Source organism: Eschscholzia californica, unplaced genomic scaffold (genome assembly GCF_041429995.1).
Source record: "Eschscholzia californica isolate CP2 unplaced genomic scaffold, dmEscCali1.0.p SCAF_3, whole genome shotgun sequence".
Taxonomy (NCBI): Eukaryota; Viridiplantae; Streptophyta; class Magnoliopsida; order Ranunculales; family Papaveraceae; genus Eschscholzia; species Eschscholzia californica.
The window spans coordinates 52,825,181-52,852,452 of NW_028238420.1; the positions used below are offsets into that span (position 1 = coordinate 52,825,181).

General features: G+C 36.2%; 5 protein-coding genes across 6 annotated transcripts; 3 read left to right on the forward strand and 2 right to left on the reverse strand.

Annotated features, from left to right (window-relative positions):
• Nucleotides 1–275: 275 nt before the first annotated feature.
• LOC147551759 (Plasma-membrane choline transporter family protein) lies at nucleotides 276–3,742 on the forward strand. The gene is made up of 3 exons (XM_086667023.1): nucleotides 276–1,625; nucleotides 2,642–2,990; nucleotides 3,276–3,742. The coding sequence occupies exons 1-3, from the start codon at nucleotides 550–552 to the stop codon at nucleotides 3,537–3,539; spliced, it is 1,689 nt and encodes a 562-aa protein (XP_086523149.1). The 5' UTR covers nucleotides 276–549; the 3' UTR covers nucleotides 3,540–3,742.
• A 205-nt stretch (nucleotides 3,743–3,947) lies between these two features.
• LOC147551760 (ATP binding microtubule motor family protein) lies at nucleotides 3,948–11,925 on the reverse strand. 2 transcript variants are annotated; one of them, XM_086667022.1, is made up of 21 exons: nucleotides 11,611–11,925; nucleotides 10,944–11,496; nucleotides 10,649–10,848; nucleotides 10,403–10,526; nucleotides 10,227–10,321; nucleotides 9,900–10,035; nucleotides 9,319–9,384; nucleotides 9,128–9,190; nucleotides 8,890–8,940; nucleotides 8,461–8,543; nucleotides 8,077–8,191; nucleotides 7,948–7,996; nucleotides 7,383–7,561; nucleotides 7,040–7,255; nucleotides 6,831–6,914; nucleotides 6,635–6,736; nucleotides 6,420–6,549; nucleotides 6,209–6,318; nucleotides 5,652–5,764; nucleotides 5,103–5,184; nucleotides 3,948–4,517 (listed from the first exon to the last, which is right to left on the reverse strand). In XM_086667022.1, the coding sequence occupies exons 2-21, from the start codon at nucleotides 11,469–11,471 to the stop codon at nucleotides 4,419–4,421; spliced, it is 2,625 nt and encodes an 874-aa protein (XP_086523148.1). In that variant the 5' UTR covers nucleotides 11,472–11,496; nucleotides 11,611–11,925; the 3' UTR covers nucleotides 3,948–4,418. The 2 variants fall into 2 exon arrangements, with proteins under 2 accessions (XP_086523148.1, XP_086523147.1); XM_086667021.1 differs by having other exon boundaries at nucleotides 6,209–6,324; nucleotides 11,611–11,890.
• Nucleotides 11,926–16,410: 4,485 nt separating this feature from the next.
• LOC147551761 (protein EARLY-RESPONSIVE TO DEHYDRATION 7, chloroplastic-like) lies at nucleotides 16,411–19,524 on the forward strand. The gene is made up of 4 exons (XM_086667024.1): nucleotides 16,411–17,612; nucleotides 17,698–17,864; nucleotides 18,414–18,498; nucleotides 19,080–19,524. The coding sequence occupies exons 1-4, from the start codon at nucleotides 16,603–16,605 to the stop codon at nucleotides 19,273–19,275; spliced, it is 1,458 nt and encodes a 485-aa protein (XP_086523150.1). The 5' UTR covers nucleotides 16,411–16,602; the 3' UTR covers nucleotides 19,276–19,524.
• Nucleotides 19,525–21,185: 1,661 nt separating this feature from the next.
• On the forward strand, nucleotides 21,186–23,571 carry LOC147551762 (protein POLLENLESS 3-LIKE 2-like). Its single transcript, XM_086667025.1, has 4 exons — nucleotides 21,186–21,539; nucleotides 21,645–21,857; nucleotides 21,935–22,090; nucleotides 22,411–23,571. The coding sequence occupies exons 1-4, from the start codon at nucleotides 21,369–21,371 to the stop codon at nucleotides 23,317–23,319; spliced, it is 1,449 nt and encodes a 482-aa protein (XP_086523151.1). The 5' UTR covers nucleotides 21,186–21,368; the 3' UTR covers nucleotides 23,320–23,571.
• Nucleotides 23,497–27,087, reverse strand: LOC147551763 (L-ascorbate peroxidase 3-like). Its single transcript, XM_086667026.1, has 9 exons — nucleotides 26,633–27,087; nucleotides 26,394–26,518; nucleotides 26,222–26,271; nucleotides 25,022–25,087; nucleotides 24,897–24,945; nucleotides 24,493–24,575; nucleotides 24,333–24,412; nucleotides 24,105–24,207; nucleotides 23,497–23,857 (listed from the first exon to the last, which is right to left on the reverse strand). Exons 1-9 carry the CDS (start codon nucleotides 26,740–26,742, stop codon nucleotides 23,663–23,665), a joined length of 861 nt encoding a protein of 286 aa, XP_086523152.1. The 5' UTR covers nucleotides 26,743–27,087; the 3' UTR covers nucleotides 23,497–23,662.
• Nucleotides 27,088–27,272: the final 185 nt, after the last annotated feature.

The window sequence follows — 27,272 nt, forward strand, 5'->3', positions numbered from 1 at the left end:
GAAAACGAAGGATAATTTAAAAACCCATAACTTGGGGGATAATAAGAATTAGGTCCAAACCTAAATAACATTTCAAAAAAAAATTATTTCGTAAAAGTACAACTTTACTCCTAAAATAAAAAAATTCGCATAAATTAACGTGTAAAACATTTTTGAAAAATTTTAAATAAATCCTAGCTTGCTTTCAACAATTTTATAAATTTCTGAATAAATTTGTTTTTGCTCAAATATTGTGTTTGCAATAATGGTTTACATTAATTTTTTTATTTGGACCCAGATTTTGGACTGTTTGTGCATTCTTTGTTTAGAAAAACTAGTGTGGTATTCCCATAAAAAGTAGTAGGTAACTAACAGTCATCTAGCTATTGTCCCACTCTGCACTATTACAGTCATCTTCACCAACCCATCTCTCCCTTCCTCTCTCTCTCTCTATCTCCCCAGAAAAAGTCAATGATGAGTGACCAAAACACATAACACTCCTCTCTCTTCTCAGCTCTCTCTCTCTCTCTCTCTCTCTCTCTCTCTAGCTCACAACCCGATCTCTCTCTGATGGGAAGCTCAGATGAATCAAAGAAGCCCTTCTCTCCCGACGACTCATCTTCACCTTCTCAACCTCTCCTCTCCAAATTCTACCCTTCCCCATCTTCAACTGACGAAACCCGTAACGATTTGATCGAACCAGATGATAACAACTACCCTTTAATCACCTTCAACCATGGACCTAGACACTTTCAAGATCTCCCCTTTCTATTCCTCTTTCTACTCTTTGTTCTCTCCACCTTTGGATTTGGTATCTTCTCTATCTTCCATCGAAACCCCAATTCTTCTAACCTCTCCTCTTTCTCTTATGACTTCAACACCACTTCTTGTGTCAAAAATCAATCTTTTCATATAACAAATGAAATTCAGTCTATTCAGGTACTTGGGTACTCTCTCAATTCTAATACTAATTCTCATATTTTGAAGGATTTGATTTGGACCCTTGTTGTTACTTTCATCCTCAGTGGTCCATTTGCATTAGGGCTTCTCTGGTTATTGAGACATTACACCAAACAGATTGTCTATGCTTCTCTTCCTTTCTTTTTGTTAGTTCCCATTTTCTTTAATATCTACTGGTTTGTTGCCTGCACAATTAATTCAACTTGTCGCGATTCCTTCCCTTTAGTATATCGAATTCTTCTACTTCTATTCGTTTTCGTGATTATCGGAGTTATTGTTTGGATAATTGTGGCGAATTGGCATAGGATTGAACTAACAGTAAGAATTGTTGGGGTTGCATCTGATGCACTTGCTAGAAATTTGGCTTTATTTCTAGTACTTCCATGTTTGACATTTGGTCTTGTGATTTATTTTGCACCCATTGTTGTTTTCTTGATCATTTCGCCTATGAATGGGAAAATAGTGCCTCATCTAAGTAGTAGTAGCAAAGGATCTGAAACTGTGTATTCTTGTGTTTGGAAACAAGATAGTTGGGTTCCTGCTTACTATACTTTGGCAATTATCACTATGTTGTGGTCTGCAGCTACCATGGTAGAAGCTCAGATTTTTGTGATTAGTGGGACTATTTCACAATGGTATTTTTCGAAAGAGGACTCGCCCCCTAGGAGTATACGGAATTCTCTCAGGTTTGTTCCCTTCTTAATTGGAATTTGATGTTATTATCAGTATCAATTTGTGATTCTTTTCAGTGTCTTGTACTCTTGTAGAGAAAAAAACTATAAAAGTTCAATTAGATCTCATTTTGATTATCGAACTTTGGAAACTTATCTCCCTGCCTAGTGGATCTCTACAAGAACTATGGAACAAAGAAGTTAAATTTGACATATGTTTTGTGTTGCCTAAATTTTCTTGCTGAACATAGAAAGCTTAAAAAACTGAATTCAATTGTTTGGTGAGGCGTTCGGGTGGAAATTTAGTGTTCCTTTCCTTAATTAAATTAACACTATGTGGTTTTGTTTGAGCCCAAAGAATGACTAAATGGTTTTGTTGTCCGGTCGTAAAACCTTCTCCGCGGCAAAGAATGACTAAATGGTTTCACTATGTATGAAGAGCAATGCTACAGAAATCTCTCAAGAGCTTCTAGAAATAAATAACCTGCAAACCACAGCACCATGCTCCTCTACGATCTATCCCCATAACCAAATAACAAAATAACACCTCATACAATGATGACCTCCCTTTATAGACTATAACAACATGATGTAAATGGGTCGAATAACATAAACAGGCTGGGCCAAAGTTTCGGCTCATATCCAAGAAACTATTCTACAAAAACTACTTTGGCCGGGTTAGTACAGTATATGTTTGAGAAGTACGTCTCTGTCTCTGTCTCTGTTTTCTGAGTTCGTCTTAGTTATTGGTAATGTAAAAGGAAGTGGACTGAAGTATGGTATTAATCTTCTATGGATATGCAAAATAAGAAAAGATCGAACATTTAATGAATTGAAGTTTCATTACATGAAAATTAATTCAACCCAAAGTATTTTGTTGTGGCAATGAAATTTAGTTTCTGATAATAATCTACCTTGTCAGTCAACAGTTATCTCACTCTTAATTTCAAAATCATTAACACATTGACCAATATTTCGTTTTCCATATAGGATTCTTATTTACTACATTCTTCCTGATTTGAAAACTGCAGAAATGCTTTCGGTCCTTCATTTGGAACTGTATGTTTCTCGGGCCTGCTTATTGCTGTTGTTCGAATAGTGCGTGCTGCTGTTGATAGTGCAAGACGAGAAGATATAGTTCCTGGCATTGTGAACCTTATACTGAAGTGCTTAGTCAATTCCATGTTGGCTGCTATTGATTTCCTCAACAAATTTACAATAAACTTTGCAGCTATAACTGGTGAAGCCTACTGCTCTTCTGCTAAAATGACGTATGAGCTTCTTAAGCGCAATCTGCTGTCTGCTGTTTTTGTAGAAACTGTATCTACTCGCATCCTCGCTGGGATAATCTCCGTCATGTCAGGGATATATGCAATTGTGGTATGTAATTCCTTTTTAACTATTATTCCGGGTTGTTACCCATGTAGTAATCTTTTCTTCACTATTAATTCACTCTGTCTACATTCTTTACACCTCACGTTTAGAAGAAAAAGTAGTGAATGGTTTAAGATGGCTAAATGTCAATGCGTCTAAGTGGGTTTTTTCATCAAACTAACCATATGGGATTCGATACTGCAGAAATTACCTTTCATAAAACCATTGGTCATTGATGGTGCTTACAAATATCAATCGAATTGGATATTAATTATTGGTCTTGTACAACAGGTGTATGCTATCTTGAAGGGAGTAAGCAATCTAAAAGTAGAATTATACTTTGTGGCGGTTGCGGCAGGGCTATTGTTGTTGGTGGTGCTAGGGTTCTTTGTTCATGTGTTGGACAATGTGATAGAAACTATTTATGTCTGCTTCGCAATAGATAGGGACAAGGGAGACGTATATAAACAAGAGGTGCATGATGTGTATGTTCATCTTCCAATTAGTAGAAGTCATAGACCATCTCTTGCGATCCCAACACCTTTGATTGTATAAATTGGTAAACCGATCTTGTATTTTTTCTCTTTCTAGTAGATTCACCTTCCTTTAGGTGAAGTGTACACTTGTAACTTATTTTGTATGATGTATTTAGGGTTGGTTTGTATTTTGCAATAAAAGTAGAGAGACTCTGCAACCAGAACTGAGATCAGTGTAGATTTGTTTAATTTTTATTTCATTACGAAAACGTTGTCACCGAAGTTATTGTCTTGCTTTCTCTTTTTCTCATATGGTTGAAGTAACCAACTAAAGGTTAGGGTATCGTGACGTTCCTAATTCATGAGACAGTAGACATTTTTTTTTTGATATTCTCTCCTTTAGATTAACTACCTTGATACTTGCAACAAAAAAAAACTATCTTGATACTTTCACCAGATTCAACACAATTAAGATTTACACCTGAAGTAACAAATCCACCACTTTTATTTTATTGATACTAGTAGTTCTTCATACTTGCTTACAAGATGTATAATGTAGAAAGCTATCATCTTATCACATTCAACCATCTGGCTAAACCATTACCTATGGTGCTAGACAATAAAAACCATGGCAGGATATCCGCAAAACATCTACTTCGTATCAAACCTGAGAGATAAGAATTCGGCAGAGATCACATCTCTCCACTACCAAAAAGTACAAATCAAGGGAACGAGGATGAAATACAATGTGCAATAATCTAACCCCATTTACTTGGTCGGATGCTTCTGTGGTGGGAAGATATCAGATAGTAGTATATTACCTTTGTAGCTTATCCATTCTAGACTATATACAACTTCTCGACATCTTCCTCTCAGATTAACAAAATGGACCTTGTAAGTTTTCCTCCGAATATAATCACACAAAATGCAATGGAAAACTGTCCCATTGCTATTCTCTTTAGAGGTGGAGATTGGTTCGAAGCAACCGAAGAAGTGAAACACTACCCTGTGTTAGTCCTCTTTCTTCTGCAAATAGTTTCCGGCCACCTCTACTTCCCTGTCAATAAACCCACCTTATAATTAGAATGCAAAAAAACTGTTAAATTGATAAATGACAGACCGGAATAGGTCAAGGCGAGCGTCATAGTCGATAAAATATTTAATTAGATTTGGTTTTTGTTAGGAACGCCTAGTAGAAGAGGAAAATAATATTTAATTCTAAACGGAAACTTAATATTTTCTTATTTTTGTAGTTATCTTTATTTTAGTCTATGTAACTTGTAAGTCTACGAATAGACTAGAGAAGCTATATTTTTATTCATGAATAAAATTGATAATTTATTGTATTCATCATCTTCTTGGTGAATTTCGTTTAGGAAGGGTAGTTGACGATCACTCATCTAACATCTACATAGACTGTGAGCTTGAAAATAAACCGATTTAACAGATTTTCTGGACTAAGCAATAGTGTCTTTAATTGTGAGCGTATCTCAATGCCTATTGCCTATTATAGTAGAGCCGCTTGAAACGAAAAAAGGAACTCCAACTGGTGGCAGGTAATTGTCGATTTATCATACTCTGTTGAACCATGATATTTTAGCATAGAAAATGAAAATTTGAAAGAGATAATGAATAGACAGACCTTATTATGCTCCACATTGTCAACTTCCAAGTCCAAATTATTGATCTCCTTCAACAGCAAGGATGATGCAGGCTGCAGTCTCCTATTTAACATAACAAACTTGATTAGTGATCTGTTTGGTACGTACGATTTGCAAATGAAGAGTCCACAAATGAATTCACATTGAACATAGTTAGGGACTAGAAATAGAGTATCTAACACCAAGAGAAAAATATGGTATTTCAAAATCGGGGAGAAAACCCAGTTAACTTATTTTATGAATATTGTTTACTGAAATGAAACAAAAACACAAGGGATTTCTGAATCTAGGAGGAGATTGGATGGGGATATATGAGTATTCTGGAGTTCCTCAGAAAATTCCAATTCCATTCTAATTGTCTACCGAAAGCTAAATTCCAAATCCGCTTGTCAAACCACCCAAAATCTTTAGAGAAAGGCAAGCACTATTGTAGTATTTAAAGTTGACCCATGTTCTAGATCACCCAAAAGTTGTTCATTTCTCGCGGAAATAAGCTAAAGATATCGCCCAAAAAAATAACATCCACCTACCTTCTTGGCTTCTGATTGGATTTCTGTGTGGAGCAACCTTCTAATTCAGTTTCCCTGAGATTGTGTTCATCAACATATCCTACCTTACCATCAACTCTAGGAGCAAACAGCTTCTGCACAATAAAATATGTTGTGCTTTAGTACGAATAATAAAGTTAAGTTTAACAAATGGAAGCCGTAAATATCCAGGTTGCTCACAAGAATACTAATTATACCATTTAGCCGAAAATTATTACATGAATAAACCCATTAACAGATAAACTGTAATACTTAACCACTTTCCAATTGGGGTTTAATGCTATAATTTTCTTTCTTATACAGACAGTAACCATTGGTCTTTAGTTTATTACTCCATTAAGTTTATATAAGCAGTAGTATCTTCCACTTTTAGCAGATATGGAAAACAAGTTCAGATATAAATAACACAACTCGGAAGAAGAACAGGATTCTTTCAGTCAACTTTGAAGTGGTAAAGTAGCACTTACCACCTAGTTTTAAGAAGTATCTATCTAGTAGTGGAAAACAAATTATAAAAGTAGTGTGTAGAAAAACTTAACCATATTCTCGTCCATGCGTGCTGTGTTCCGTTCCAATGATGGTTGTTCGTCATCACGAACCAAGACCTTTGACTGGGAAGAACCGCCCAGCACTACTGAAAGCCCCACACCTGTTCCTGTTTGGAGTAACCACATTGAACAATTACAAAAACAAACATATCCAATTGCAGGAAATTTGGAATCCTTACTAAAGAAATTCCAAAAGCTAAACCTGCTATAGCAGTATTTGGAGAGTTATCCTTGACTTCCAAATATGTGTTGGCATCTGTTTCCTTCTCCTTTTGAGGAAAACTTCTGCGCTTCTGATCCATTGACTGGTTGAGAGCAGTTTTGACATGTTCCTTCATTCAAAAGCAATGGAAAGTGCATCAAATGAAAAATATAATTAGAGTATACCGGTAGAGTTACTTGAATGGGTATATTTACCTGACAATCCTGCTTTTCGAGGTCCTCAATGGATGAACAATCACAATTTAATACGTCAGAAACTTCTCTCCGATGTGAAAGAGACAATGGACCCTCAATTTTCTGAAATTCCGATCATTGTTGTGAGCACATTGCGAAAATAATTAGATTCGTTCATGCAACAAAAATGAGAAGGAGGGCCCTGCCACAAAACTACCTGAATTGGTTCTTTAATAAAATCAATATTTTGTAGATTGTTCGCAGCATCATCAGAGTCTGAAACATATAAATCTTCACCAACCTAGACACAAAAAGGGTGCAAAACTCATTCTAAGGACTAGACTATAATGAGTTATAATCTACACCAAGTCTTGAAATGGTTGAAACTTGGAAGTCGGTAACAAAAGTAAGATTTTCTTTCCAAACCTTTTGCAAGGTATTTGAATGGTCTACTGCCTGTGGTGGCGACCCAATGTTACCAGATTCACAATCTGCACCAACTTCAGAAGCTAAGCCTGTTGAATGTTGTGTGGAGCAAGGATTGCAGGACTTCAAATCTTCCACCTCTTTTTCCAGCTTCAAGCACTGCTCATCTCTGAGTTGAAGCTTTTGCTTTAAAGTTTGCAGTTCAATGTTAGAAACCTGTTTGAAGGAGTATTAGTTCAACGTGACAAACCTATTCCTAATAAAACTAATGTGATATACAAGCAATTCTCTCGAAGCATCACACTACCATGATATGAATCCTGAAGGTAGCCATGATCATTACCTCAAGCTTCTGTTTATATTCCTTTAGAACATTCCACATAGCCTTTGAGAAATCTAGCATTATCTTTTCCCTTCTTTTAATTCCATCCAACTCAGTACAGCACACTAACTTATCAAGCCTTGGAGTTGAAACAGAAACATCTGTAGCTTGAGGTTTCTGGATCTTCTCGGCTATTTTTTCTGCAGAGAGGTAACATATTATCTTCTGACATTTATGACTTATGAGAGACATTCAAAAAAGAAGTACACTGACGAAGTTACTGATGTAGCCCATTCACGTGAGTCCAATGAGCCACATCCTGGGTATGCTAGCCGGCTACACCTAGACGGAAACCCTAACAGGTCCTTTTGGTCTCTTTGATTTGATTAAGGAGTTTCTTTATTTTAGTTACTCACTTTTCAAGTTCAGGGTTTCCTTAATTTCAATGTTTCTATTTCCTTGTTCCAGAAGAACCTCTTAGGGTCGCGAGCTAGGATACTAAGGATGCGGCCCGTCGGACTTGCGTGAATGAGTTATGTTAGTTACGCTCATAAAGAAAATGAAGATAATGTGAAGGCGTCTGAACCTTTTTCCAGTGGCGTGTTCTCATTGCTAGCAATTTTACCTTCATCAATCTGAAAGAGTTGAACTGCAAAATTAAAATATATTTAATAACAATGAGCAAAAACAATGAAGACCACGTGAGCGAAGTTACATCAGGAGCTTCCACATCAGGCAGCTTCCGTCTTTTAGGCTTCTCCACTCTAGGCATTTTGACAATGTTTCTCTTCTGATAAGTCAGATTGGGTTGTTCTTCAACTGCAGAGAACCTGAAAGTAAGCAGAAAGAAATACAGCAAGCAGTGAGAGAAAAACAATGTCAATTGAATGAGAAGCATTAAGTATTAAGATTTAATGCGTAATTTTGATTATTTGGTAAGGTTGAAATGGTTTATGATAGGGTTCGAGTTTCATGATGCACATGAAAATCTTTTTACTAAGATGATTCACAAGCAATAGAGGAAGATGGTAATTATCATGAACAATTAACACTAAACCAAACTAAAGTGATGAGAGAATTAGATGATCAAGAGCCATACTTAATCATCATATAAGGTGAAGCTTGTCTGAGCAAAATGGAGGTGTCAGCATAGTCATCTTCCCCTGGTTTCGCAGTTAAAATCTGCAAAAAACAAAATTAGATACACACCGACACCATATTATATATACAATCATACATACTCCATGTGGTTATGCAAATGAGATTAACAGACTAAAAGGCCTAAAGATAGAAACCATCAACCCCTTTATCCCAATTTTCAGTTTTTCCATAAGCTTAAGTGCTTAACAAACCAAAGATCTCGTCTTGATTGAGTAAATCATACATAAGTGATCTTACATATTTCAAGTACAAAGATGGTATAAAGGCTCTCATGCGCATTTATACATGAATACATGATACAAAGATAAAGTTATGGCTGGAAACGGCAAGAAAGGAACACCTTGAACCTAATGAAAGAACCACATACCAGAGTCATCCGCTTCTTGCCTTCCAGATAATCCCTTAAATACCTGGTCAACTGTTTAATAAAAAGATTAACTTCTGACAAGGACTAAACCTAATAATGACCAATGTTTAGAAGAATTACAACTTTGAAGATCCTAAACAACAAATACCAAGAGGTTCAAACTACTTATCTATCCGTGTTAGACGGAAAAACAGAGTTGTGATCCATCGTTCACAATATCTAAAAAAGTTGAAATTACCAAGGAGTTCTGAAAGTGCTTTTGAAATTGCTTCTTGGGGTTCTTTTGGTGCTCTAGCAGTGACTGGAAGAACAAAAGAAGTAAACATTAACAAGTCATCTTTGTAAATCATTGATTCATTTCATAGACTTATCCAGGATAGGAGAGATAATCCAGAAGATGCCTGGTACTGGGTAGGACTTGATACGCACCCTTAGGCACAAACCGAAAACCATCGATGTGTTGTTGATGAAGTTGCTTTCCAACAATCTTGTTCCCTGCATAGTACATTAATAAAATTGGTATTTATTTCATCAAAATGACATTACCAACTCCATGCATGAAAAAAAATGTAAATCAGGAAAGCATATTGAACCACTTCAGTTAAACTCAGTAATGGCTTCTGCTCTCCATCTAAACCAACTAGATAATCATGTGGAAGCTATTCGACCAAACTACAGAATGCAAAGATGAAAGGATTGAAAAGCTTCAGCAAGAGAAAAATATGACAACAAACTGATAAAGCTTCTTGAACTAAAAAAGTATAAGACTACTTCTCTGTGATGTCCTTTACCGATGGATGGTATCGATTATCAACCACTTGTCGGGAAACGAACAATTTAAGGGTGAAACGCAGAAACCCTAAAATACCATCAAGAGCCCATACCAGAATTGCACAACTGCCTTTAGAGCACAATGCTGTTCTAATTTAAATGGATTCTCACAATCTTCCAAGGATCATATTTTAAAATTGAAACAATTTAAGTGAGACAACAAAGTGAAGGATTAGAACCTGATTTCCTGTTTTCTTCTCTCTTTCAGCTCCAGCAAGATCCACGATAGTCAAAACAGCATCATTTGGCAACACCTCAACTTCACCATCAAAAGATTTTGGAGCAGCACGGATATTAATAATACATTGTGATCGACTGCAAGAGAAAAGTCAGAAATCAGTAGAGCGGAAAAAATAATTTTCTTCATTCATCAAACCATACACATACTTGCATAGCTCGTCTAATAAAACTATTGTCTGTTGATCAAAATAAAAAGACTAATTACATAATTATATGGTTATTCCATCTCAAAAATCCTAAGTTAAAAGTTCAGTTCAGATATTCACCTTGATTGACTATTTGAATTTGTGACAGCAGTAGCACGCTTCAACATTCCACGTGCTATCAAAGCTTCTGCTTCAGCAACACCTGAAACCAGAACCTACAACAAGAGACACCCGCATTATCTACAAGTACCACAAAAACGAGTTCAGAAATTAAGAGAAATAAGAACAAGGATTACCTCTTGCAGACCTCTTATTGTCGCTTGTTGCATGGAAATGTCAGCTCCATCTGAGGATAAATCAAATATCTTCTCCCCCTTTCCCCGTTCAGAATAAATTTCGAACATTGAAATATAGTATGAACTGTAAATTTTCACCTCGAATATAGTAGTAAGTCAGTCTAAATTCATGTTTTTGAAGAATATTATATTAGAGCAACCGATGGAAGACGAAAAATTATGTTGAAGGGTCATATCACCAATTACCTGGATAGCTTAGGAGAGTCATCGCCCGTGGACATAAATATCTTTCTAAGAGCAAGAGGTACCAGACCAGGTTCCCTCGGAGAACCAAAAACTGTATGAGTCTTTCCTGAACCAGTAGGACCCATGGCAGCAAGCATGCCACTCTTCCCAGCTATGAAATCGGATACCAAAGGGTCCATCACTCTATCATATACTTCTTTCTACAGAAGCAAGAAGGATAAAAAAAAGCTGATTAAGTAATTGCGAGTAAGATCAAACGTCAACAAACCCTTAAAGGAATAAAAATGGGTAGCACCTGAATAGAATCTGAATCGAAAACATGGGTGAAACCATCATACACCTCTGTCTTCACACGCTTCGAATCCTGCATACTTTGAGGAGGAGTAAGTGTTACTGACTGTGAGCCATTAACAGATAAGCATATTTCTTTCGCCTTTGTTTTCTTCTTTGTAGCTTCTTGTTTGGGTGAAACACCTTTGGATTTTGATCTTCCGGTATTAGCTCCATCACTTTTCTTCTTCGAACTTCGATTAGCTATAATGGGTCTTATTCTAAGAAAAACTCTAATGCTTTCAGAAGTCTCTCCATTTGAAGGTAGAGAAGGAAGAGGGTTTTGAGAAACAACTTCACATTGAAGGATATCTTCAATAGGGAATCTAGATACTTCTTTAGGAGCAAAAGATTTTGAAGATGGAGTCATCCCAATAGGGGCATTTGTAGCAGGGGTTTTCCTTGCTCTTCTCATAGGGTTTCTTCTAACAGTTACTGTATTTGGACAGTGAGGACTAGCCAAATCAATTAAAGTCTCTTCTTGTCTCTCCATCTTCCTACGGATTTGTGTTTTAAATCTGAAGAAATGAAGAAGGCAATTAAGAATAAAGAAACCCTAATTTTGAAACAAAGAAAGACCAACCCTAATAATCAAATCTAATGAAGATAGGAAAGGGTTAAGCTCAACTTACTTGCTCTGGTGTTAGAGGTGCAGTAATGGTTGTCGCGATGAAGATAGAAGTAGACTTGGGGAGCAATGGCAAATACAACAACTCAGTGAGAATTCAAAACGTGGCGTTGGCGGGAAATATGTTTACTTTGTCCCGTTCGACTGATTTTGATCCGCAATATTTTAGTTCTGCATTCTGCAACAACAATATCAAAATTGGAACAAAAAAAAAAGAATATCAAAATTAAAATTAAAAGGGATATTTTGGAAAAGGGCAAAGTAATGTTCCAAGTGAGGAGTTCAGGACATTGGAGGACACTCAGAGACAAAATGTTCCAGAGACATTTCAAGACATTTCGGGACATTTGTTCGTAGACAAAATGTCTTTATGGACATTTCAGGACATTTGATTCATAGACAAAATGTCCCAGAGACATTTCAAGACATTTGGTTCATGGACAAAATGTCCTGGGGACATTTCAACATATTGAATCCATTGACAAAATGTGTAGTGGATATTATTATTATTATTATTATTATTATTATTATTATTATTATTATTATCTCATCATTGAAGGATAATTGATAGACATTTATTATTTTAATATTATCATTATTGTCATGCCATATGAAATAATATATTTGTACTCATGTTTCAATAATATATTTTTCGACTTTTGTGGACATCTGTGGATATCTGAGGACATTGATGGCAGTTGGTAGACATTTATTATTTTAATGTAATCATTATTGTCTAATCATATGAAATAAATTTGCCCTACTACTTTGAAAATATATTTTTCGACTTTCGTAGACATCCGTGAATATCTGTGGACATTGATAGATATTTAGTTGATATTTATTATTTTTAATATTATTACTGTCTTACCATATGAAATAAAAAAAATTAATTAATATTTCCAAATATATATTTTTCGACTTTCGTAGACATCTGTAGATATCTGTGGACATTGATGGACAATTGGTAAATATTTATTATTTAATATAGTTAAATATTAATATAATAATAATAATATAATATAATATAATGTAATGTAATATAATATAATATAATATAATATAATATAATGTAATATAATATAATATAATATAATATAATGTAATAATAATACAATAATATAGTAATATAATAATAAGATAATATTATAATAATATGATTTGATAATAATAACTATTTTTATTACCTTCCTTACTCAAATATATAATAATAATAATAATAATAATAATAATAATAATAATAATAATAATACAATAATGTAGTAATATAATAATAAGATAATATTATTATAATATGATTTGGTAATAATAATTATTTTTATTATCTTCCTTACTCAAATGTCCCCAAGTGTCTTCCATATTTTGAGAGACATTTTCTCTCCAAAAGCTCTCCAAATTTACACTAAAATGTCTCCAAATGTCCCCAAAAACAATTTGTCTTGAAATGTCCCTAATTTCGTGTCCCAAACGAATAACACAGACATTTGGAGACATTTGAAATGTCTCCAACCAATAACACGGACATTTGGGACATTTGGAGACATTTGAAATGTCCCCAACCAATAACACGGACATTTGGGGACATTTGGGGACATTTGGGGGACATGAAAATGTCCCCCAATGTCCCCAACCACTACCCCCCCCCCCCCCCTAACTTTTTAACTTAAGTTTCAATTCAAAGTTAACGGAGACAAACGAATGTTACTGTCAATTTTTCATTACTGTTAGTTCTAGCATCGACGACTCACATTATTTCGCATCAAATGGTCGAAATTAACTCATTGTTTACGACAAAAACTTTTTTTTGTGTAGAAGAAGTCCACTTTTAAACCAATTCAAACTCCATCAATTCATTAAGAAGTGATTCGAAGTTAGTAATTAAGGTGGATGCCACCCTGACTTGCTGAAAAAAATTGTTATGATCGATGATTGAACTAGATTAGTAACTCTTATATTTTTTTGATATTTTGGATAACATAAATATACTTAATTGACTTAAAGATTGTTATTTTTTGGACGAGCTAAGTTACTTTGATTTAAGAGTTTACGGTTGTAATTCTTTGACAAACCTAAATTCCTAGATGGATGAATGTGAACAAAGTGTTGAGAACATTATATAAATATTTCAATATTTTTGAATGAAGGTTATGTTGATGTTAATGAATTGATGAATGCTACATATGGATGAATCATGTAATTTTTTTTAGTGTTTTGTACTAAGCTTAAGTAGTTTATAAAAGTTTATATGAAACTAATGGAATTTGCATTGGTTCAAAAGTGGACTTCTTCTACAGAAGAAAAAGTCTTGGTCGTAAACTATGAGTTAATTCCGACCATTTGATACAAAATAATGTGAATCGTCGATGCTAGAATCTAACAGTAATGAAAAATTGACAGTAACATATATTAGTCTCCGTTAACTTTGGATGGAAAGTTAAGTTAAAAAGTTAGTTTTTGTCATCTTTGGATGGAAAATTAAGTCAAAGTTAGTCAATGCTCCAAACTCAAAAAATCTCAAATTTGTGCTCCAAACTCACCACTTGGAACATTACTTTGCCCCTTTTGCAAAATATCCCAAATTAAAAACAAAAAAGAGTTCCAGCCTTCTAGATAACAAGATAAACCAAGCCCACTACTACGCTCAAATTTTATGCGGATTGTTGTGATTCAGATTTTGAATTATTCTTATTCACTCGACAATTAATCACGGTAAGTCATATGGTTTTTTGTCCAAATGTGCATTTGTTCTCCATTAATACGCGAAAAAAAAACTTGTATTTCAAAGAAATCTCAAATAGTGACATAAATTTTAAGGGGGGTTGCGCTAAAGGCAAATGGTTTTGTAAAAATTAAGCTCGGTCCTCTATAGACCCTCGGAGGCTCGGACCCTATGTGAGGATCACGTCCAAACGTTCAGGTGCCAAATACAAATGCGAAATGATGAAAATAAAAAAAAGGGTGATGCAAAAAGACGTCACCTTTGTATCATAGGCAAATGACTTACTAATTTAATGCATCCATAAATTATATTTACATAAATTTGCATATTCAATATTTATCTCTGTTGACCACCACTATTTTTCTCTCTTCGTGCACCTGTCTCTATCTACTTCTCTCTGTTTCTCACACTCACTGTTTTAACGAAGAAAGAATTTTCTTCGCCTAAACCCTCTTTCGTCTCAGACGAAGGAAAAGGATTCCTAACGTCAAAGGTTATCAGATGTCATTATTTTGTGGGTGATAAAATTAGTAAAAGTTAGTGCTTGTCCCAAACGCAAAAAAAAAAAAGAACATATTCGTGCAATCATGTCTCAAATTCATTACCCAACACTTTTGCTTCCCTTTCGCAACTTAACTCTATAAAAATCAACTGAATCCTTCTCAGAAACACTAAGTTCTTATAGGTTGTGTTTGATATCAGGGAAATAACTTCATGAAAATATAAGAGTTTCATGGAAAGTAAATTTCGCGGAAATAAGAGTTCTTTCATTTGGTAGTCATTTATTTTTCCGTGAAATTACGAACTCTGTTATTTGGTTGACAACTAACGTCTACGAATATAATATTCAATTAAGAATTTTTATTTACTCTTATATAGTTAAATGACATTTTTTTTTACTTTTATGTTGCCAAAATTACATTTTTCATCCTTATGATGTGTAAATTACATGTTTACCCATATATTTTCAAAATTATATTCGTACTCGTATGTTGTAAAATTATTTAACATTGTGTACCTTTGCTAATATAAAAGAGTAAAATTGTTATTTTAATGTAAAAGTGTAGAGATGTCATTTTTATAAGATAAATGTAGGAATGTCATTCAGATCACATAAGAGTAAAATGTCATTTTGATATTAGGTTTCGAGTATTCAAATATATAATAATTAGGGTATATCCAGTGCACTAGGGCACGAACACTTGTATCAATCAAATGTTACGAAATTTATTGTTACTAAGGTATATCCCGTGCCCTAGGGCACGGACATTTGTATCAATCAAATGTTAATATTTTATTGAGAGAGAGAGATTTGTATTAGTTATTATTTTTTTGTATTACATTTTTGTTCATTTTCTCTTAAATTAGTTATTATTCTATTGAGAGAGAGAGAGATTTCAACTTCTTTTTTTAATCCTTGAAATTTATTTTATTTCTTTATTTCTTAAATTAATTATTTTATTTCTAAGAAGAAAAAGTTTTTTTTAAATAGGTAACTTTATTTCTACGAAGGACTATTTTTTAATTTTGAGAAAGACTTCTAGACAATATGCATAATTAAATAAGGATGTTTGTCTCAGTCATCGTTTTCCCTTCTGTTTTATTATATAGATATAGATATTTTTATTTTGATTTTTCGCAGAAACTAATTCCTAGAAGAAGCAAAGAATTAAAAGTGAACTATTTCATGGATTTCATTGGGACCATGAAATTATACTTCCTATTCACGAAAATAAGAGATATCTAACACATCATTTTGTGCAAAATAATATCGGTGCTAATTTAGGTGCATGTTTATACCATAAAAACAAAGTCTATTTTTGTAGCTCTAATCATTACTTTTTTTTTTTAACAAAAATTACTTCCTTAGTTCCTTTGGTACGCCGTGGTATTTAGCCATACCGAAACTCCTAAATGTTTGACCGACAGGTTTACATCAGAAAATGTGTAACATCACCTGTTGTAACCGCTTGAATCCCGAGCACGAGAGCTCCATATCCGTTGGATATCTAGTTACATCAATAATCGTTACACTACACCCGATCGGAAACGTATAAAGGAGAAATTCAGTCGATGAAATGAAATAGCGGTCACACAACGGGAGGAGGAGATCACTTAATAGTTAAGTTAATCGGGCCCGCGTTTCTTACGCGTGTATTATCTTCCCTCCGCCCACGTACTTCTAAGTGTGATATCCGACGCGCGTATTCTCTCTCTTTATATATCCGACTCCATTAAAGTCTTCCTGCAACTGCAAGCAAACCAACAAACACATCCATGGATTCTCAACTACCCACTAAGAAATCATCTTCTCTTTACCCTCAAGTTCTTCAATCTAACCCTGATACTACTTCCCCTTTTCTATCAAACCCTAAACCCACTTCTTCTTCACTTTATCCCTCTGTTGATTCTCCCAATCTTGTTAAAGACTCAAAACCTACTTCATCTTCTTCAATCTACCCATCTCTCGATATGAAAGATCTCGTTGAGAATCTCTTCCCTGATAACGAAGACGATCAAATTAACCAAAACAACAATACTTCTACTGTTGTTTCTCCTACTGCTCCTCTTGAATCCGTTGAAGAAGTTCTCGTTAAGATTCCCGGTGCCCTAGTTCATCTTATTGACAAGCTCAAGAGTGTCGAACTTGCTTCTGGTGATTTTACAATTGTTCGTCTCCGTCAAAACCAGAATGTTGTTGCTGTTCTTGCTCGAATCGGAGATGAAATCCAATGGCCATTAGCTAAAGATGAAGCTTCTGTTAAACTAGATGATTCTCATTACTTCTTTTCTCTTCGAATACCTACTTTCACTGATGGATCAGACGATGAAGATCATCGACAGATTGATAACGAGGGTTTTTTGAATTATGGGTTGACTATTGCTTCAAAAGGGCAAGAGAAATTGCTCAAGGATTTAGATGGGGTTTTAGAGAAATACAGTAGTTTCTCTGTTCAAAAAGTATCACAGAAATCACAAGTATTAGATGGATCAGTAGCTAAGGAAGTATCTCCGGCAGAAATGAAATCGGAGAAGAAGAAGAAGGAGATGATGGAAGAAAGATCTGAAGCTTACTGGACGACATTAGCTCCAAATGTGGAAGATTATAATGGAGCAATTGCTAGGGCTATTGCTGCTGGTTCAGGTCAAATCATAAAAGGGATTTTATGGTGTGGTGATGTTACTGTTAATAGATTGAAATGGGGAGATGAATTTTTGAAGAAAAGAACTGATCCATGTTCAAAACCTTCTGAAATTAGTCCCCAAACTCTTAGAAGAATCAAAAGGTTTGAACTTTGAACAAATTTTTTTTTTGATTTTGAAAAACTTGCTATTTCTTTTCTGATTCATTAATATTAATGGGATTTTTAGGGCTAAAAAGGTTACGAAGATGTCTGAAAAAGTAGCAACTGGAGTCTTGTCTGGTGTTGTGAAGGTCTCAGGGTTCTTCACAAGCTCCATTGTTAACTCAAAAGCTGGGAAGAAATTCTTCAGTCTCTTACCCGGGGAAATAGTTCTTGCTTCCTTGGATGGTTTCAGTATGTTCATTTTATCCCTCCTACTTGTACTTATCTGTCATTTGGTGATTGTTTGAGATTCTATATGCCACAAAATGCTTGTTGTAGTACATCGTTAAGTCTGTTGTCAACTCAAAACCACTTGGCAATGAGTAGAGAGGACCTAGGCATTATATTCTTGGTCAATAGATCGCCCTTCTCCTATCTAATGCTATTCTAAAATACGACAATGAGCCCATGATGTATTAAGTTTGAGATCTCTAGGCATACGGTAGAATTTCACAAGATAGGGTAGGATTTTCGGACATCCCATGACTTGAAGATACGTAGATATTGACTCGAGCTCGCTATTAGCTTGAGCTCAAAATGTCATATTTTGTGGTCAAGCTCATTAGATCATTTTCCAACCTTGAGTTCAAACAAATGTGTAGTAGATTTTCACATGATATGACATTGCCACTACCCACAGTATCACAGAAAAAGTCGAACTCATTAAACCATGGTTGGTTTAGAAATTTATAATTATATAACAATTATTTAATGTGTATTAGTATTTTGGTATTTGGACAGGCAAGGTATTTGATGCTGTTGAAGTAGCTGGAAAGAGTGTAATGTCAACTTCATCAGTTGTGACTACAGGACTTGTTTCTCACAAGTAAAGCTCTTCTCTTTACTTCTTAATCTCTGCAATTCATTCTAATCTTAGATTTTATGCTAAAGCTGAACTTGGCGAGCTATACCCTACATAACTAGCTCAAGCTTCACCCAATTGAGTAGAAACCAATGACTAGATACTACAAATTTGGTTAAGTATCCGCACTAGAACTGTTCACTCTTGAAATCGTTAGTTCATCCTGAAACATGGTAATAGTGGTAGGGGGAGGAGGTAATTTGGGAGATGATGACCTAGACAAATGGTAATGAAACAAATGACTAGAAACTTGGGAGGTCACCCCGTATTTTATGGCTCTTGGACTCCTTATCTTGGTCCATTGTTCTAGATAGACAATGAACAGAGGGTTCACAGAGGATGAGGGGAGGTCTTGGTTTGCTGCTAGTTTGAACTCTACATGTTACATGGTCTTATTTATGGGCGGGCTGCTGTTTCTGCACCTAGAAAGAGCCTAAAGACCAACTACCTCTCATTCTTAAAAGAGATAATGTATTCGTATGGGTCCTTCACAAAGAAGGATCGGAGGTAGAATTAGAAGGGTATCTGATCGAGCTACAATGCAGGTATGGGGAGAAGGCAGCTGAGGCAACGAGCGAAGGGCTTGATACTGCGGGACATGCAATAGGCACCGCATGGGCCGTCTTCAAGATAAGGAAAGCTCTCAACCCAAAAAGTGCTGTCAAACCAACTTCCCTTGCAAAATCTGCTGTCAAAGCTGCTGCAACTGAGTTGAAAGCTTCATCCAGGAAATCTAAGTGACAGGGTATCTCATTTATTATGTCTGTCAGACTAGTTTGTAATTTGTTGTTGTTGTGTTCTGTCCTTTCTTCAGAATTTGTAATACAAATTTTGGAAAGAAATATTTAAAAACTTGTATTCACTGTTTGAAGGGTGTGATCTATTCATTATGGCAATGTTGTACAAAAATTTGGATTAGTTTCGGATTGGAGGAAGAGATGTGTATTTATGAACAGATCACAAAATGAAAGATGAAGGGTTTTTGAGATACTTCCAGTGTTGAGATTGAGAGGAAAGGAAGTACAGCTTCCATCTTAAAAATATCTGAAAAGAAACAGAATTGATAGTTCTCTAAACCCAAAACTCCCTGCTAGGAATAAGAAAAAAAAAAAAAAAAAAGTAAACACATAAATTGTTTAACAGAAGCTCTATCTCCAACCTCAAATGTACTCATCTGCATTTGGAAGGAGGGAGAGAGGATCAATAATTTGTGGGGTTTAGATGAAGATCTCAAAGAACCCATCTCAATCCCAAGTCTATTCTACTTCTTGATACGAAGTTCAGGTTTTTAACTCGGGATGTATTATTTGAATGTTCATCCTCAACTTACAAAGGTTGGACTTGCTCTAATTCTGCTTGGGATCCCCAAAATGTTTGGATGACCCTCTCTACTTGATACATCTCTAATGATAATCATGAATTGATACATAATGACGGGCATTTGACATGTATCCACATCAACATTTGCTCAGGAGAGCGTATGTACCTCTTCATACGTCTGGAGTACATGAAGCATCTTCATCAATGCATTTGGTGTGTATTCGAAAGAAGACAAGTTCATCTTCGTCGATTTTGCAATTTTCTTCTCTTTTTGCCCATGTTTTTTCCTGGAAGAACTTTTAGTTTGTGTTGGTTGCAACTTGCAATGACTCACTGTGTTATTGTTTTATTAGAAGAGGATGGGCATTTAGCAATGTTAATAACAATCAACAATAATTATTCAAGATGTATACATATGAAGACTACGTTTGATAAAAAAAAAAAGCATATGAAGATGATGATTACCGTGATGAAACTAGTAGAACGCATATTGGTGCCAAAAGTAGTAGTTTATCAAGTAAGGACGGAAGATGGAGTGAAGTCAGTATTGTGACTTTGCCCTTCTATTTGGAGGAGAAAGATAGGGTCAAGTTTCATAGTTTCGTTGAATCAAATGACAAGAATATCGTAACAATTTGTGACAAAATTGTTTATCGTGCGGAAGAAGAAATTTGTGTTAGTTTTGTACAATTAGAGAAAAAGATAGTTAGACGGATGCAGACTAAATTCCCTCCCAGTTCCACATCTATGCACTGATAGATTTTTCGCTACTAGTTACTTCGACACTCTTTTGCCTAGTGGTTAGGAAAAAACTTAGAAGACCCAACCCAGCCCGTTTGTCCGAGATAAATACTCATAATATATTATCCTCTAAACTGTCATGCACACATTACTACCATTAACATGAGTGTTACCACCGCATCATCTCAGTCGTGTTACGCCACAATCGTCCAAACTTATATAGGCATACCAAGTTTGTTCCAAAGAGGGGATCAAACTTCATATTCTCCAATTACACGCTTTGAATCATTTCTTTAAACTATAAAAATACCCCATTACCTTGGACCTGATAGTGGTTTTCTCAATTTTCGCAAGTAATTTTCCGTCGAAGTCTGACCCACACAAAGAAGCAATTAATCGATAAGAACCTGGTCAAATTTTAGGGTCCCAATAAGAATAAATCCAAAAATTAGGAAACCGTGTTAGCCCCCTGGACCCACCCCAAATTATTTTAAGGGACGAGGGGAATTTGTTCACCCACTCTATACAGGTTGGAATGGGGGCTTCCTTTTCGAGAAACACAACGGCTAGTTTTCTGAAACGGTAACTAGGCAACGGTCGAATTCTCTGGTTTCATATCATATAATACTACTACATCATCCTCTCTCTCTCTCTCCCTCTAGTTCTCTCTCTCTCTCCATTTTCTCCTTCCTCCTATATTTTGAATCCATATAAGATCTGCTCCATCTTCTCAATCCAGAATAAGAATTAATTAAAAGAAGTAAAAGAAGAAGATGATGATGCAAGATCAATGGAATGGCCCACCAGGTTTCAGACCATCAAAATCTGCTCCTTCTTCACCAGCAAAACCTCTTGGAATTGCCAGAACTCACTCTCAATCCTTCCATGTTACCCATAAGGTCCCCATGGGTGATTCTCCTTATGTCAAGGCCAAAAATGTTCAGGCAAGTTTGAAAATTTTGAAATCACAAATTAAAAGTATTGCTTAATCTGTTTTTCTCTCTTATTTTTCTTTCATTTTATTGATGGGTTTTTTGTTTTGGGATCAGTTAGTGGAGAAAGATCCAGAAAAGGCGATTCCGTTGTTCTGGGCAGCCATTAATGCTGGAGATAGAGTTGATAGTGCTTTAAAGGACATGGCAATTGTCATGAAACAACAGAATCGAGCCGAAGAAGCCATCGAAGCCATAAAGTCATTGAGGAGTAGATGTTCAGATCAAGCCCAGGAGTCTTTAGATAACATTCTTTTAGATCTCTATAAGGTAAGCATTTCTTCATTCAAATCTACTTCGATCTATTATCTGATTTTGAATTTTGATTCAAGTTTTGTTTGTTGCAGAGATGTGGAAGACTGGGGGATCAGATTGGTTTGTTGAAGCATAAGTTGTACTTGATTCAGCAAGGTATGGCTTTCAATGGGAAACGAACAAAGACTGCTCGATCTCAAGGAAAGAAATTTCAGGTTTCAGTCGAACAAGAAGCAACCCGTCTACTGGTAATTATTTTATTAAGTTTATAAACATTTAACTTGAAACCAAATCATCGTATTTCGGGTGTTATCACCGACGAGTGTGCATATCCAATGTGGGACCATTCTTACATTTAGGCTTATCAAGTGTGGGTCTAGTTCTGATATGTTCGCGAGTTTTAACCCAGACTTCAAAGTGGGATTATTCTCATAGATGGGTCTATCACATGTTGGCCTAGCCCCATCTCTCATATTAACTAAACAGAGACTCGTAGATATTATACTCTAGGTCAAAATTACCGTTGTTTCCTAGTTTTTGTCACTGAAATTCCTTTTTGTGGCCACAGGGGAACTTGGGATGGGCATTCATGCAACAAAACAATTATGTCGAAGCAGAAGATGCTTACAGGCGAGCTCTCTTGATCACTACGGATAATAACAAGATGTGCAATCTAGGTATTTGTCTGATGAAACAAGGAAGAATAGCGGAAGCGAAAGAAACTCTAAGACGGGTAAGGCCAGCAGTGGCAGACGGGCCAAGAGGCATGGACTCCCATCTCAAAGCCTTCGAAAGGGCTCAACAGATGCTCAAGGATCTTGAATCAGAAATGATGAATAGAGTAGTAGACAGAGTGGAACAAGGTCGACTATTCGATGCTTTCTTGGGTTCTTCCTCTATTTGGCAACCTCAGCCTTGTAGGGAACCTACAGCAGTTGCTGCTAGCCTGAAGAAATTACCTCAAGATTGTGGTTTTGCAGATGAGAACATTATCAACTCATCATCATCAGCAAGATTAGGGAATCAGATTGTTAATACTGTTCTCCCATCACAGAATATCATAAGGAGTTCTTTCAATGTTAAGGCACCACCTTTCTATTCATCCCAATCGAAGGTGAATCAACCTGCAACCCAATTTCACGATCATCTCGTCGGGGGGCTTAAGAGAACCAGGTCCATCAGTACTGCTATGCAGAAGCCTGTAAAGGAGGAAGACGAGTCCACCAAACCCACCACCATGGCAGCTTCCGAACAAAATAAGATCCGAAGACGATCTCTTCCAAAGGAAGAAGACAACAACAATGACTTTAATGGGTTGTTGCAGGACAAGGCCTTTGAAGATGCCATTATAGCTGCAGTTCTTGGACCCAGTTCGCCAAGGCTCGATACACCTCCAATGTTGCAACCGAAGAAAATTGATAAGAGACTCCGGGTTTTTCAGGATATTACCCTCTCCTTGAGCCCAAAAGCCGCCTGACCCAAGTCAGAGATCCACCTTGTAATCCTAACCATTATTTATTAGTTCAACCTAGTTTTGGGAGTTGGTAGGTTTTAGGATGGGGAGATGAACTTGTTCTCCCCAGCTCCAGTCTTATTTTTCATTAGTGGTGGGTGGTGATGGTCTGGTAGTAGTAGTTTATTTTTCCTAGTATTCTTGAAGAAAACAATTCATTCACATTAACTTTTGTCTCTTAAAATAAAAAGGCAATCAATTAATTAGAGTTATTGACTTTCAAGCGTATTATTTATTCAATACTATAGAGCGAAACAATCACCATCTGCGCTCAACTAATCCCCATACCTAAAAGACTAGTTCCAATTTACTTCTTGATTCTTCGGTGAGTTTCATATAAGTAGCTCAGCACCACCACAGTTGCAGCAACTGCAACTCCCACAGCACTGTGTACCAAATCGAGACTTCCCCTAGCATTGATACTGGAAGCAGGTGGCGCAAATCCAAGCTCAGAAAGTTTCTTGTGTGCTATTGCGTAGTCTTTGAAAAATGCATCCTCATCCTGTAAACCAGAGGAGCGAGTTCAATACCCCAATAACATCACAAATGGAGGAAAAGCACTTCCCCAACTCACATAGTGTAACTAGGGCGCGTTAAACAAGAAATTCTTAAGTAGGTTTCTCAGACTAGATTCAACTTGGACTTATCTATCATTCTATCTCTAGGGGGTTTTGGTAAGATTAGGCCGAATCTGTCACAAGCATTGCCAAGATGGGTTCATCATGTGAAACTGAAAAGACAAGGTATACCTTCGCGTAGAGTTCAACATATTGATGAAACTCAGGATCTTCCAATAGGGCCTTATCTGTCGGGAGTTTCAATAAACCCTCAGTTTCTCCTTTAAGAAGCTCCCTGATATAAGTGGAAATAAGACATGATTCATTTCTCAGGTTGAGCAAAACAGTACAAAAGACATCCTTAATATGATCCAACATTCTTCGAACAGATAATTGATAAACTTTTTAACAGTGTCTTACACGAAGTAGGAATTATCGAACTTTAGAGGCTCAGTCGTCCAAGCACCACCAAACCCTGACCTCTCTGGGTGTGCCCTTCCCTGTAATGCAAAACAGCGAACTTTAAGATGCACGCCCATCTTTTCATCGGAAAAAAAGATATTTAAGGTCTATAGGTTACCAGAGTGTGTGCTCCAGACAATGCTACAATATCCTTGTCTGATAGACCCATTCGATAAAAAATGTCTCTCAAATGTTGCACACCTGTAAAAGATATTGTTAGCCAAAAATAGTTCAGGTTAAACATGCTACTATCCAAACATGTCAGCAAATTACTTCTCCACTTTGAAGCAAAATTGATAAAATGCCACTTTCAAGGTTTAATCATATGATATTTCGCCCAGGGATTTCTGCTTACTCTCATCCGGAATCAGAATTAGTAAGTATATTGCTAAACCAGTTCATTTTTTATAGATTCACAAGTCTTCATAGGACCGAACCCAAACAAGGAATTCAGGTAATATATCAATAACAAGTCACAGAAATAACAGAAAAGTATTTGGTAAATAGCAAAGAAGACAAAACCTTTTTTAGCATCTGGAAGTCGGCCCTCTCTAGGAGAAACCAGTGAGTCCTGATAGGAAGACGACAATTAGTAAACTAGAAGCAATAATTCAGCTACAAGTTCATATAATGCTAACTTAGCTCACCTTTCTACCCGGGACAAATTCAACAGTTGGTCCACCAGTGATCTCCACCGCAACAACCCCAGCGAGCTGGCAACTTAGTCAAATTAGTGACGAGTACACCTCTTATATCATTATTACATCTTAAAGTTAAACTCTGGAGTCTGAAGTGAGCCACCTTAAACCGTTTACATCTACCTTATACTTGGTTCGGCAGGGTTATTAGTTTATACCTTTATGATGTAGTTCTAAATTCCAACTAATTGAAGAAGTATAAGACGAGGCAGTGGACATCACAAGGAGTGAAATGCACAAATACCATCAATTTGTGTACTTTCTTGTTCCGTAGCTTTGCTTGGTATACTAGGATGGATAGCAAAGCCGCCTTCGGCCCTGTGTCTCATATATTTATTTGATTATCGTATCTCTTTAAACTTATCTATTTTACATCTAATAGTAGATAAACGTATCTTTTAGTCTTTTGTTACATTTAGCAACAGTTTTGATTTGTCATCGTATTAATATCAGGATTCAGGAAGGTGCCAATTCTAGCCACCTCCTAAATATCTACCACTATCAGTTTCCATGTTCAAAGCTCAGATCAACATGAAAAATGATTATAAGAGTGAGGTGGTTTGCGCTCATACCAACAAAGAAAACCACATTCAAAATCTCTTTGTTGGTTTAACATAATGATGTAAAAGACGACTAACATTTAGAACAAGCTAGCATCAACAACTATATAAGAAAACCAAGTGCAAAAGCAATCTATAGATTTAATATGAGGGGTTGCCATCAAGGCATAAAGTCATAAGATGCCATTCAGAAACCAACCCTAAACCCCAAAATACCATTGTAGCGAGCCTCTAGGTGTCGTCACTAAGGGGGGTTATTGGTTCAGAATTTCTTATTAGATCTTCAAAGTTCTCATTGTATGAAAACTGGTCAAGAACTTCGAAATGACGCGTTATTTTTTTATGACAATTCTTCAAAGTTCTTAACACAAAATTTCGTCTTGGATGCATTCAGCACGTTCAATCATAAGCTCAGTTGGATCACTACGGGAAACCATAGTAGTGGAAAAGACGGTAAAACTCATGAATCCATTAATACTGTACCTCATGGTCATAATAATCCCCATAACTTGCCCCTTTACAATGATTATTTCATCAAATTAAAGAACACCCAAACATGAATAGGTCAAAGCCTTCAGACTAGAATCACCTGGTAAAGATCTGCATAAGTAATCCTTGGATGATTCTTCTTCACTTCCTCTGAGCCAGAAAAAAAAAGACAATTCAATTTGTATATCAACGGATTAGTATGTAAATTGGTTACTGAGGAAAAGACTGAGATGAAGATTAAACATGTAATAAAACATAAGAAAGGAACTGACCACAGAATTCTAGGGCAATCTTTAAACCACTATTGGCAGAATGTTGCAATTCCTCGTCGTTCCTGATGGAGCCATTAGCACCACCAGTCTTTGTCTTAACATCGTAAGTACCGGCGTCATGCCACCTGAATTTAAAAAAAAAAGACATCAGAGAAAGTACGCTTATAGAGAGAGAGATAATCAATTTGGAAGAGAAAATCTGAAATCTAGAGAAAGGGGAGTAGGGAGAGAGAGAGTACGCGAGACGGAGCATGATAGGAGCACAGTTTTTGTTAGAAATGAGAGCACGAAGATCTCGACGAGCCTTTTCTACGTCCTTTAGGTAACCTGAATCTACCACCACCGCCATTTTCTTCTTTTTCTTCTCTGGTGTTTGAGAATTTGTGGTTTTGGGTCTTGAGGGTGAAGACTGAAATGATGAGAGGAGTGAAGAGAGAGAGAAAGATTGGGATTAAATTGGTTATAAGGCCACCCACCACCAACTGATCAATTGTTATCCCAAGGAGGAGGAAGAGGAGGAAGAGGAGTCCGAGTGGATATTGTTTTGTTTTTTCTGTTAACAAGTAAGTCATTGGGTTTCGGTTCCCTCTTGGGATTTGGAAAACGGATGGGGATTCAATTATACAGCAGGAAACATTACCCCCTTTCGTCATCCATCCCCACGTTCTCGTCTCCCCCCCCACCCCCCCACCCAGTCAAAATCAAAATTTCTGTTTACATACAGGATTACAGGGTCAACATTTCCCACTGGTAACTGTTAGATCCTCCCTCAAAGACAAATTTGAGAGGGAGTCTATTGAAGGAAGGGAGCGTCTATAAGAGCTGCCTATAAAGCTTTTCTTTTCCGTCCGTGAGTCTTTAATGCAGTGGTTGGACACT

Bases quoted from the DNA above. Each gene is read 5' to 3' on its own strand.
- LOC147551759 (XM_086667023.1), top strand. From the start codon at position 550: ATGGGAAGCTCAGATGAATCAAAGAAGCCCTTCTCTCCCGACGACTCA. The intron at 1,626-2,641 runs GTTTGTTCCCTT...TGAAAACTGCAG, and splicing joins AGTATACGGAATTCTCTCAG to AAATGCTTTCGGTCCTTCAT. The intron at 2,991-3,275 runs GTATGTAATTCC...CTTGTACAACAG, and splicing joins CAGGGATATATGCAATTGTG to GTGTATGCTATCTTGAAGGG.
- LOC147551760 (XM_086667021.1), bottom strand. From the start codon at position 11,471: ATGGAGAGACAAGAAGAGACTTTAATTGATTTGGCTAGTCCTCACTGT. The intron at 7,256-7,382 runs GTAATGATCATG...TCCTTCAAACAG, and splicing joins AATATAAACAGAAGCTTGAG to GTTTCTAACATTGAACTGCA. The intron at 5,185-5,651 runs GTAGGTGGATGT...TATGTTAAATAG, and splicing joins TCCAATCAGAAGCCAAGAAG to GAGACTGCAGCCTGCATCAT.
- LOC147551761 (XM_086667024.1), top strand. From the start codon at position 16,603: ATGGATTCTCAACTACCCACTAAGAAATCATCTTCTCTTTACCCTCAA. The intron at 17,613-17,697 runs GTTTGAACTTTG...TGGGATTTTTAG, and splicing joins ACTCTTAGAAGAATCAAAAG to GGCTAAAAAGGTTACGAAGA. The intron at 17,865-18,413 runs GTATGTTCATTT...GTATTTGGACAG, and splicing joins TGCTTCCTTGGATGGTTTCA to GCAAGGTATTTGATGCTGTT.
- LOC147551762 (XM_086667025.1), top strand. From the start codon at position 21,369: ATGATGATGCAAGATCAATGGAATGGCCCACCAGGTTTCAGACCATCA. The intron at 21,858-21,934 runs GTAAGCATTTCT...TGTTTGTTGCAG, and splicing joins TTCTTTTAGATCTCTATAAG to AGATGTGGAAGACTGGGGGA. The intron at 22,091-22,410 runs GTAATTATTTTA...TTGTGGCCACAG, and splicing joins AAGAAGCAACCCGTCTACTG to GGGAACTTGGGATGGGCATT.
- LOC147551763 (XM_086667026.1), bottom strand. From the start codon at position 26,742: ATGGCGGTGGTGGTAGATTCAGGTTACCTAAAGGACGTAGAAAAGGCT. The intron at 26,519-26,632 runs GTACTCTCTCTC...TTTTAAATTCAG, and splicing joins CCTATCATGCTCCGTCTCGC to GTGGCATGACGCCGGTACTT. The intron at 26,272-26,393 runs GTCAGTTCCTTT...TTTCTGGCTCAG, and splicing joins GATTGCCCTAGAATTCTGTG to AGGAAGTGAAGAAGAATCAT.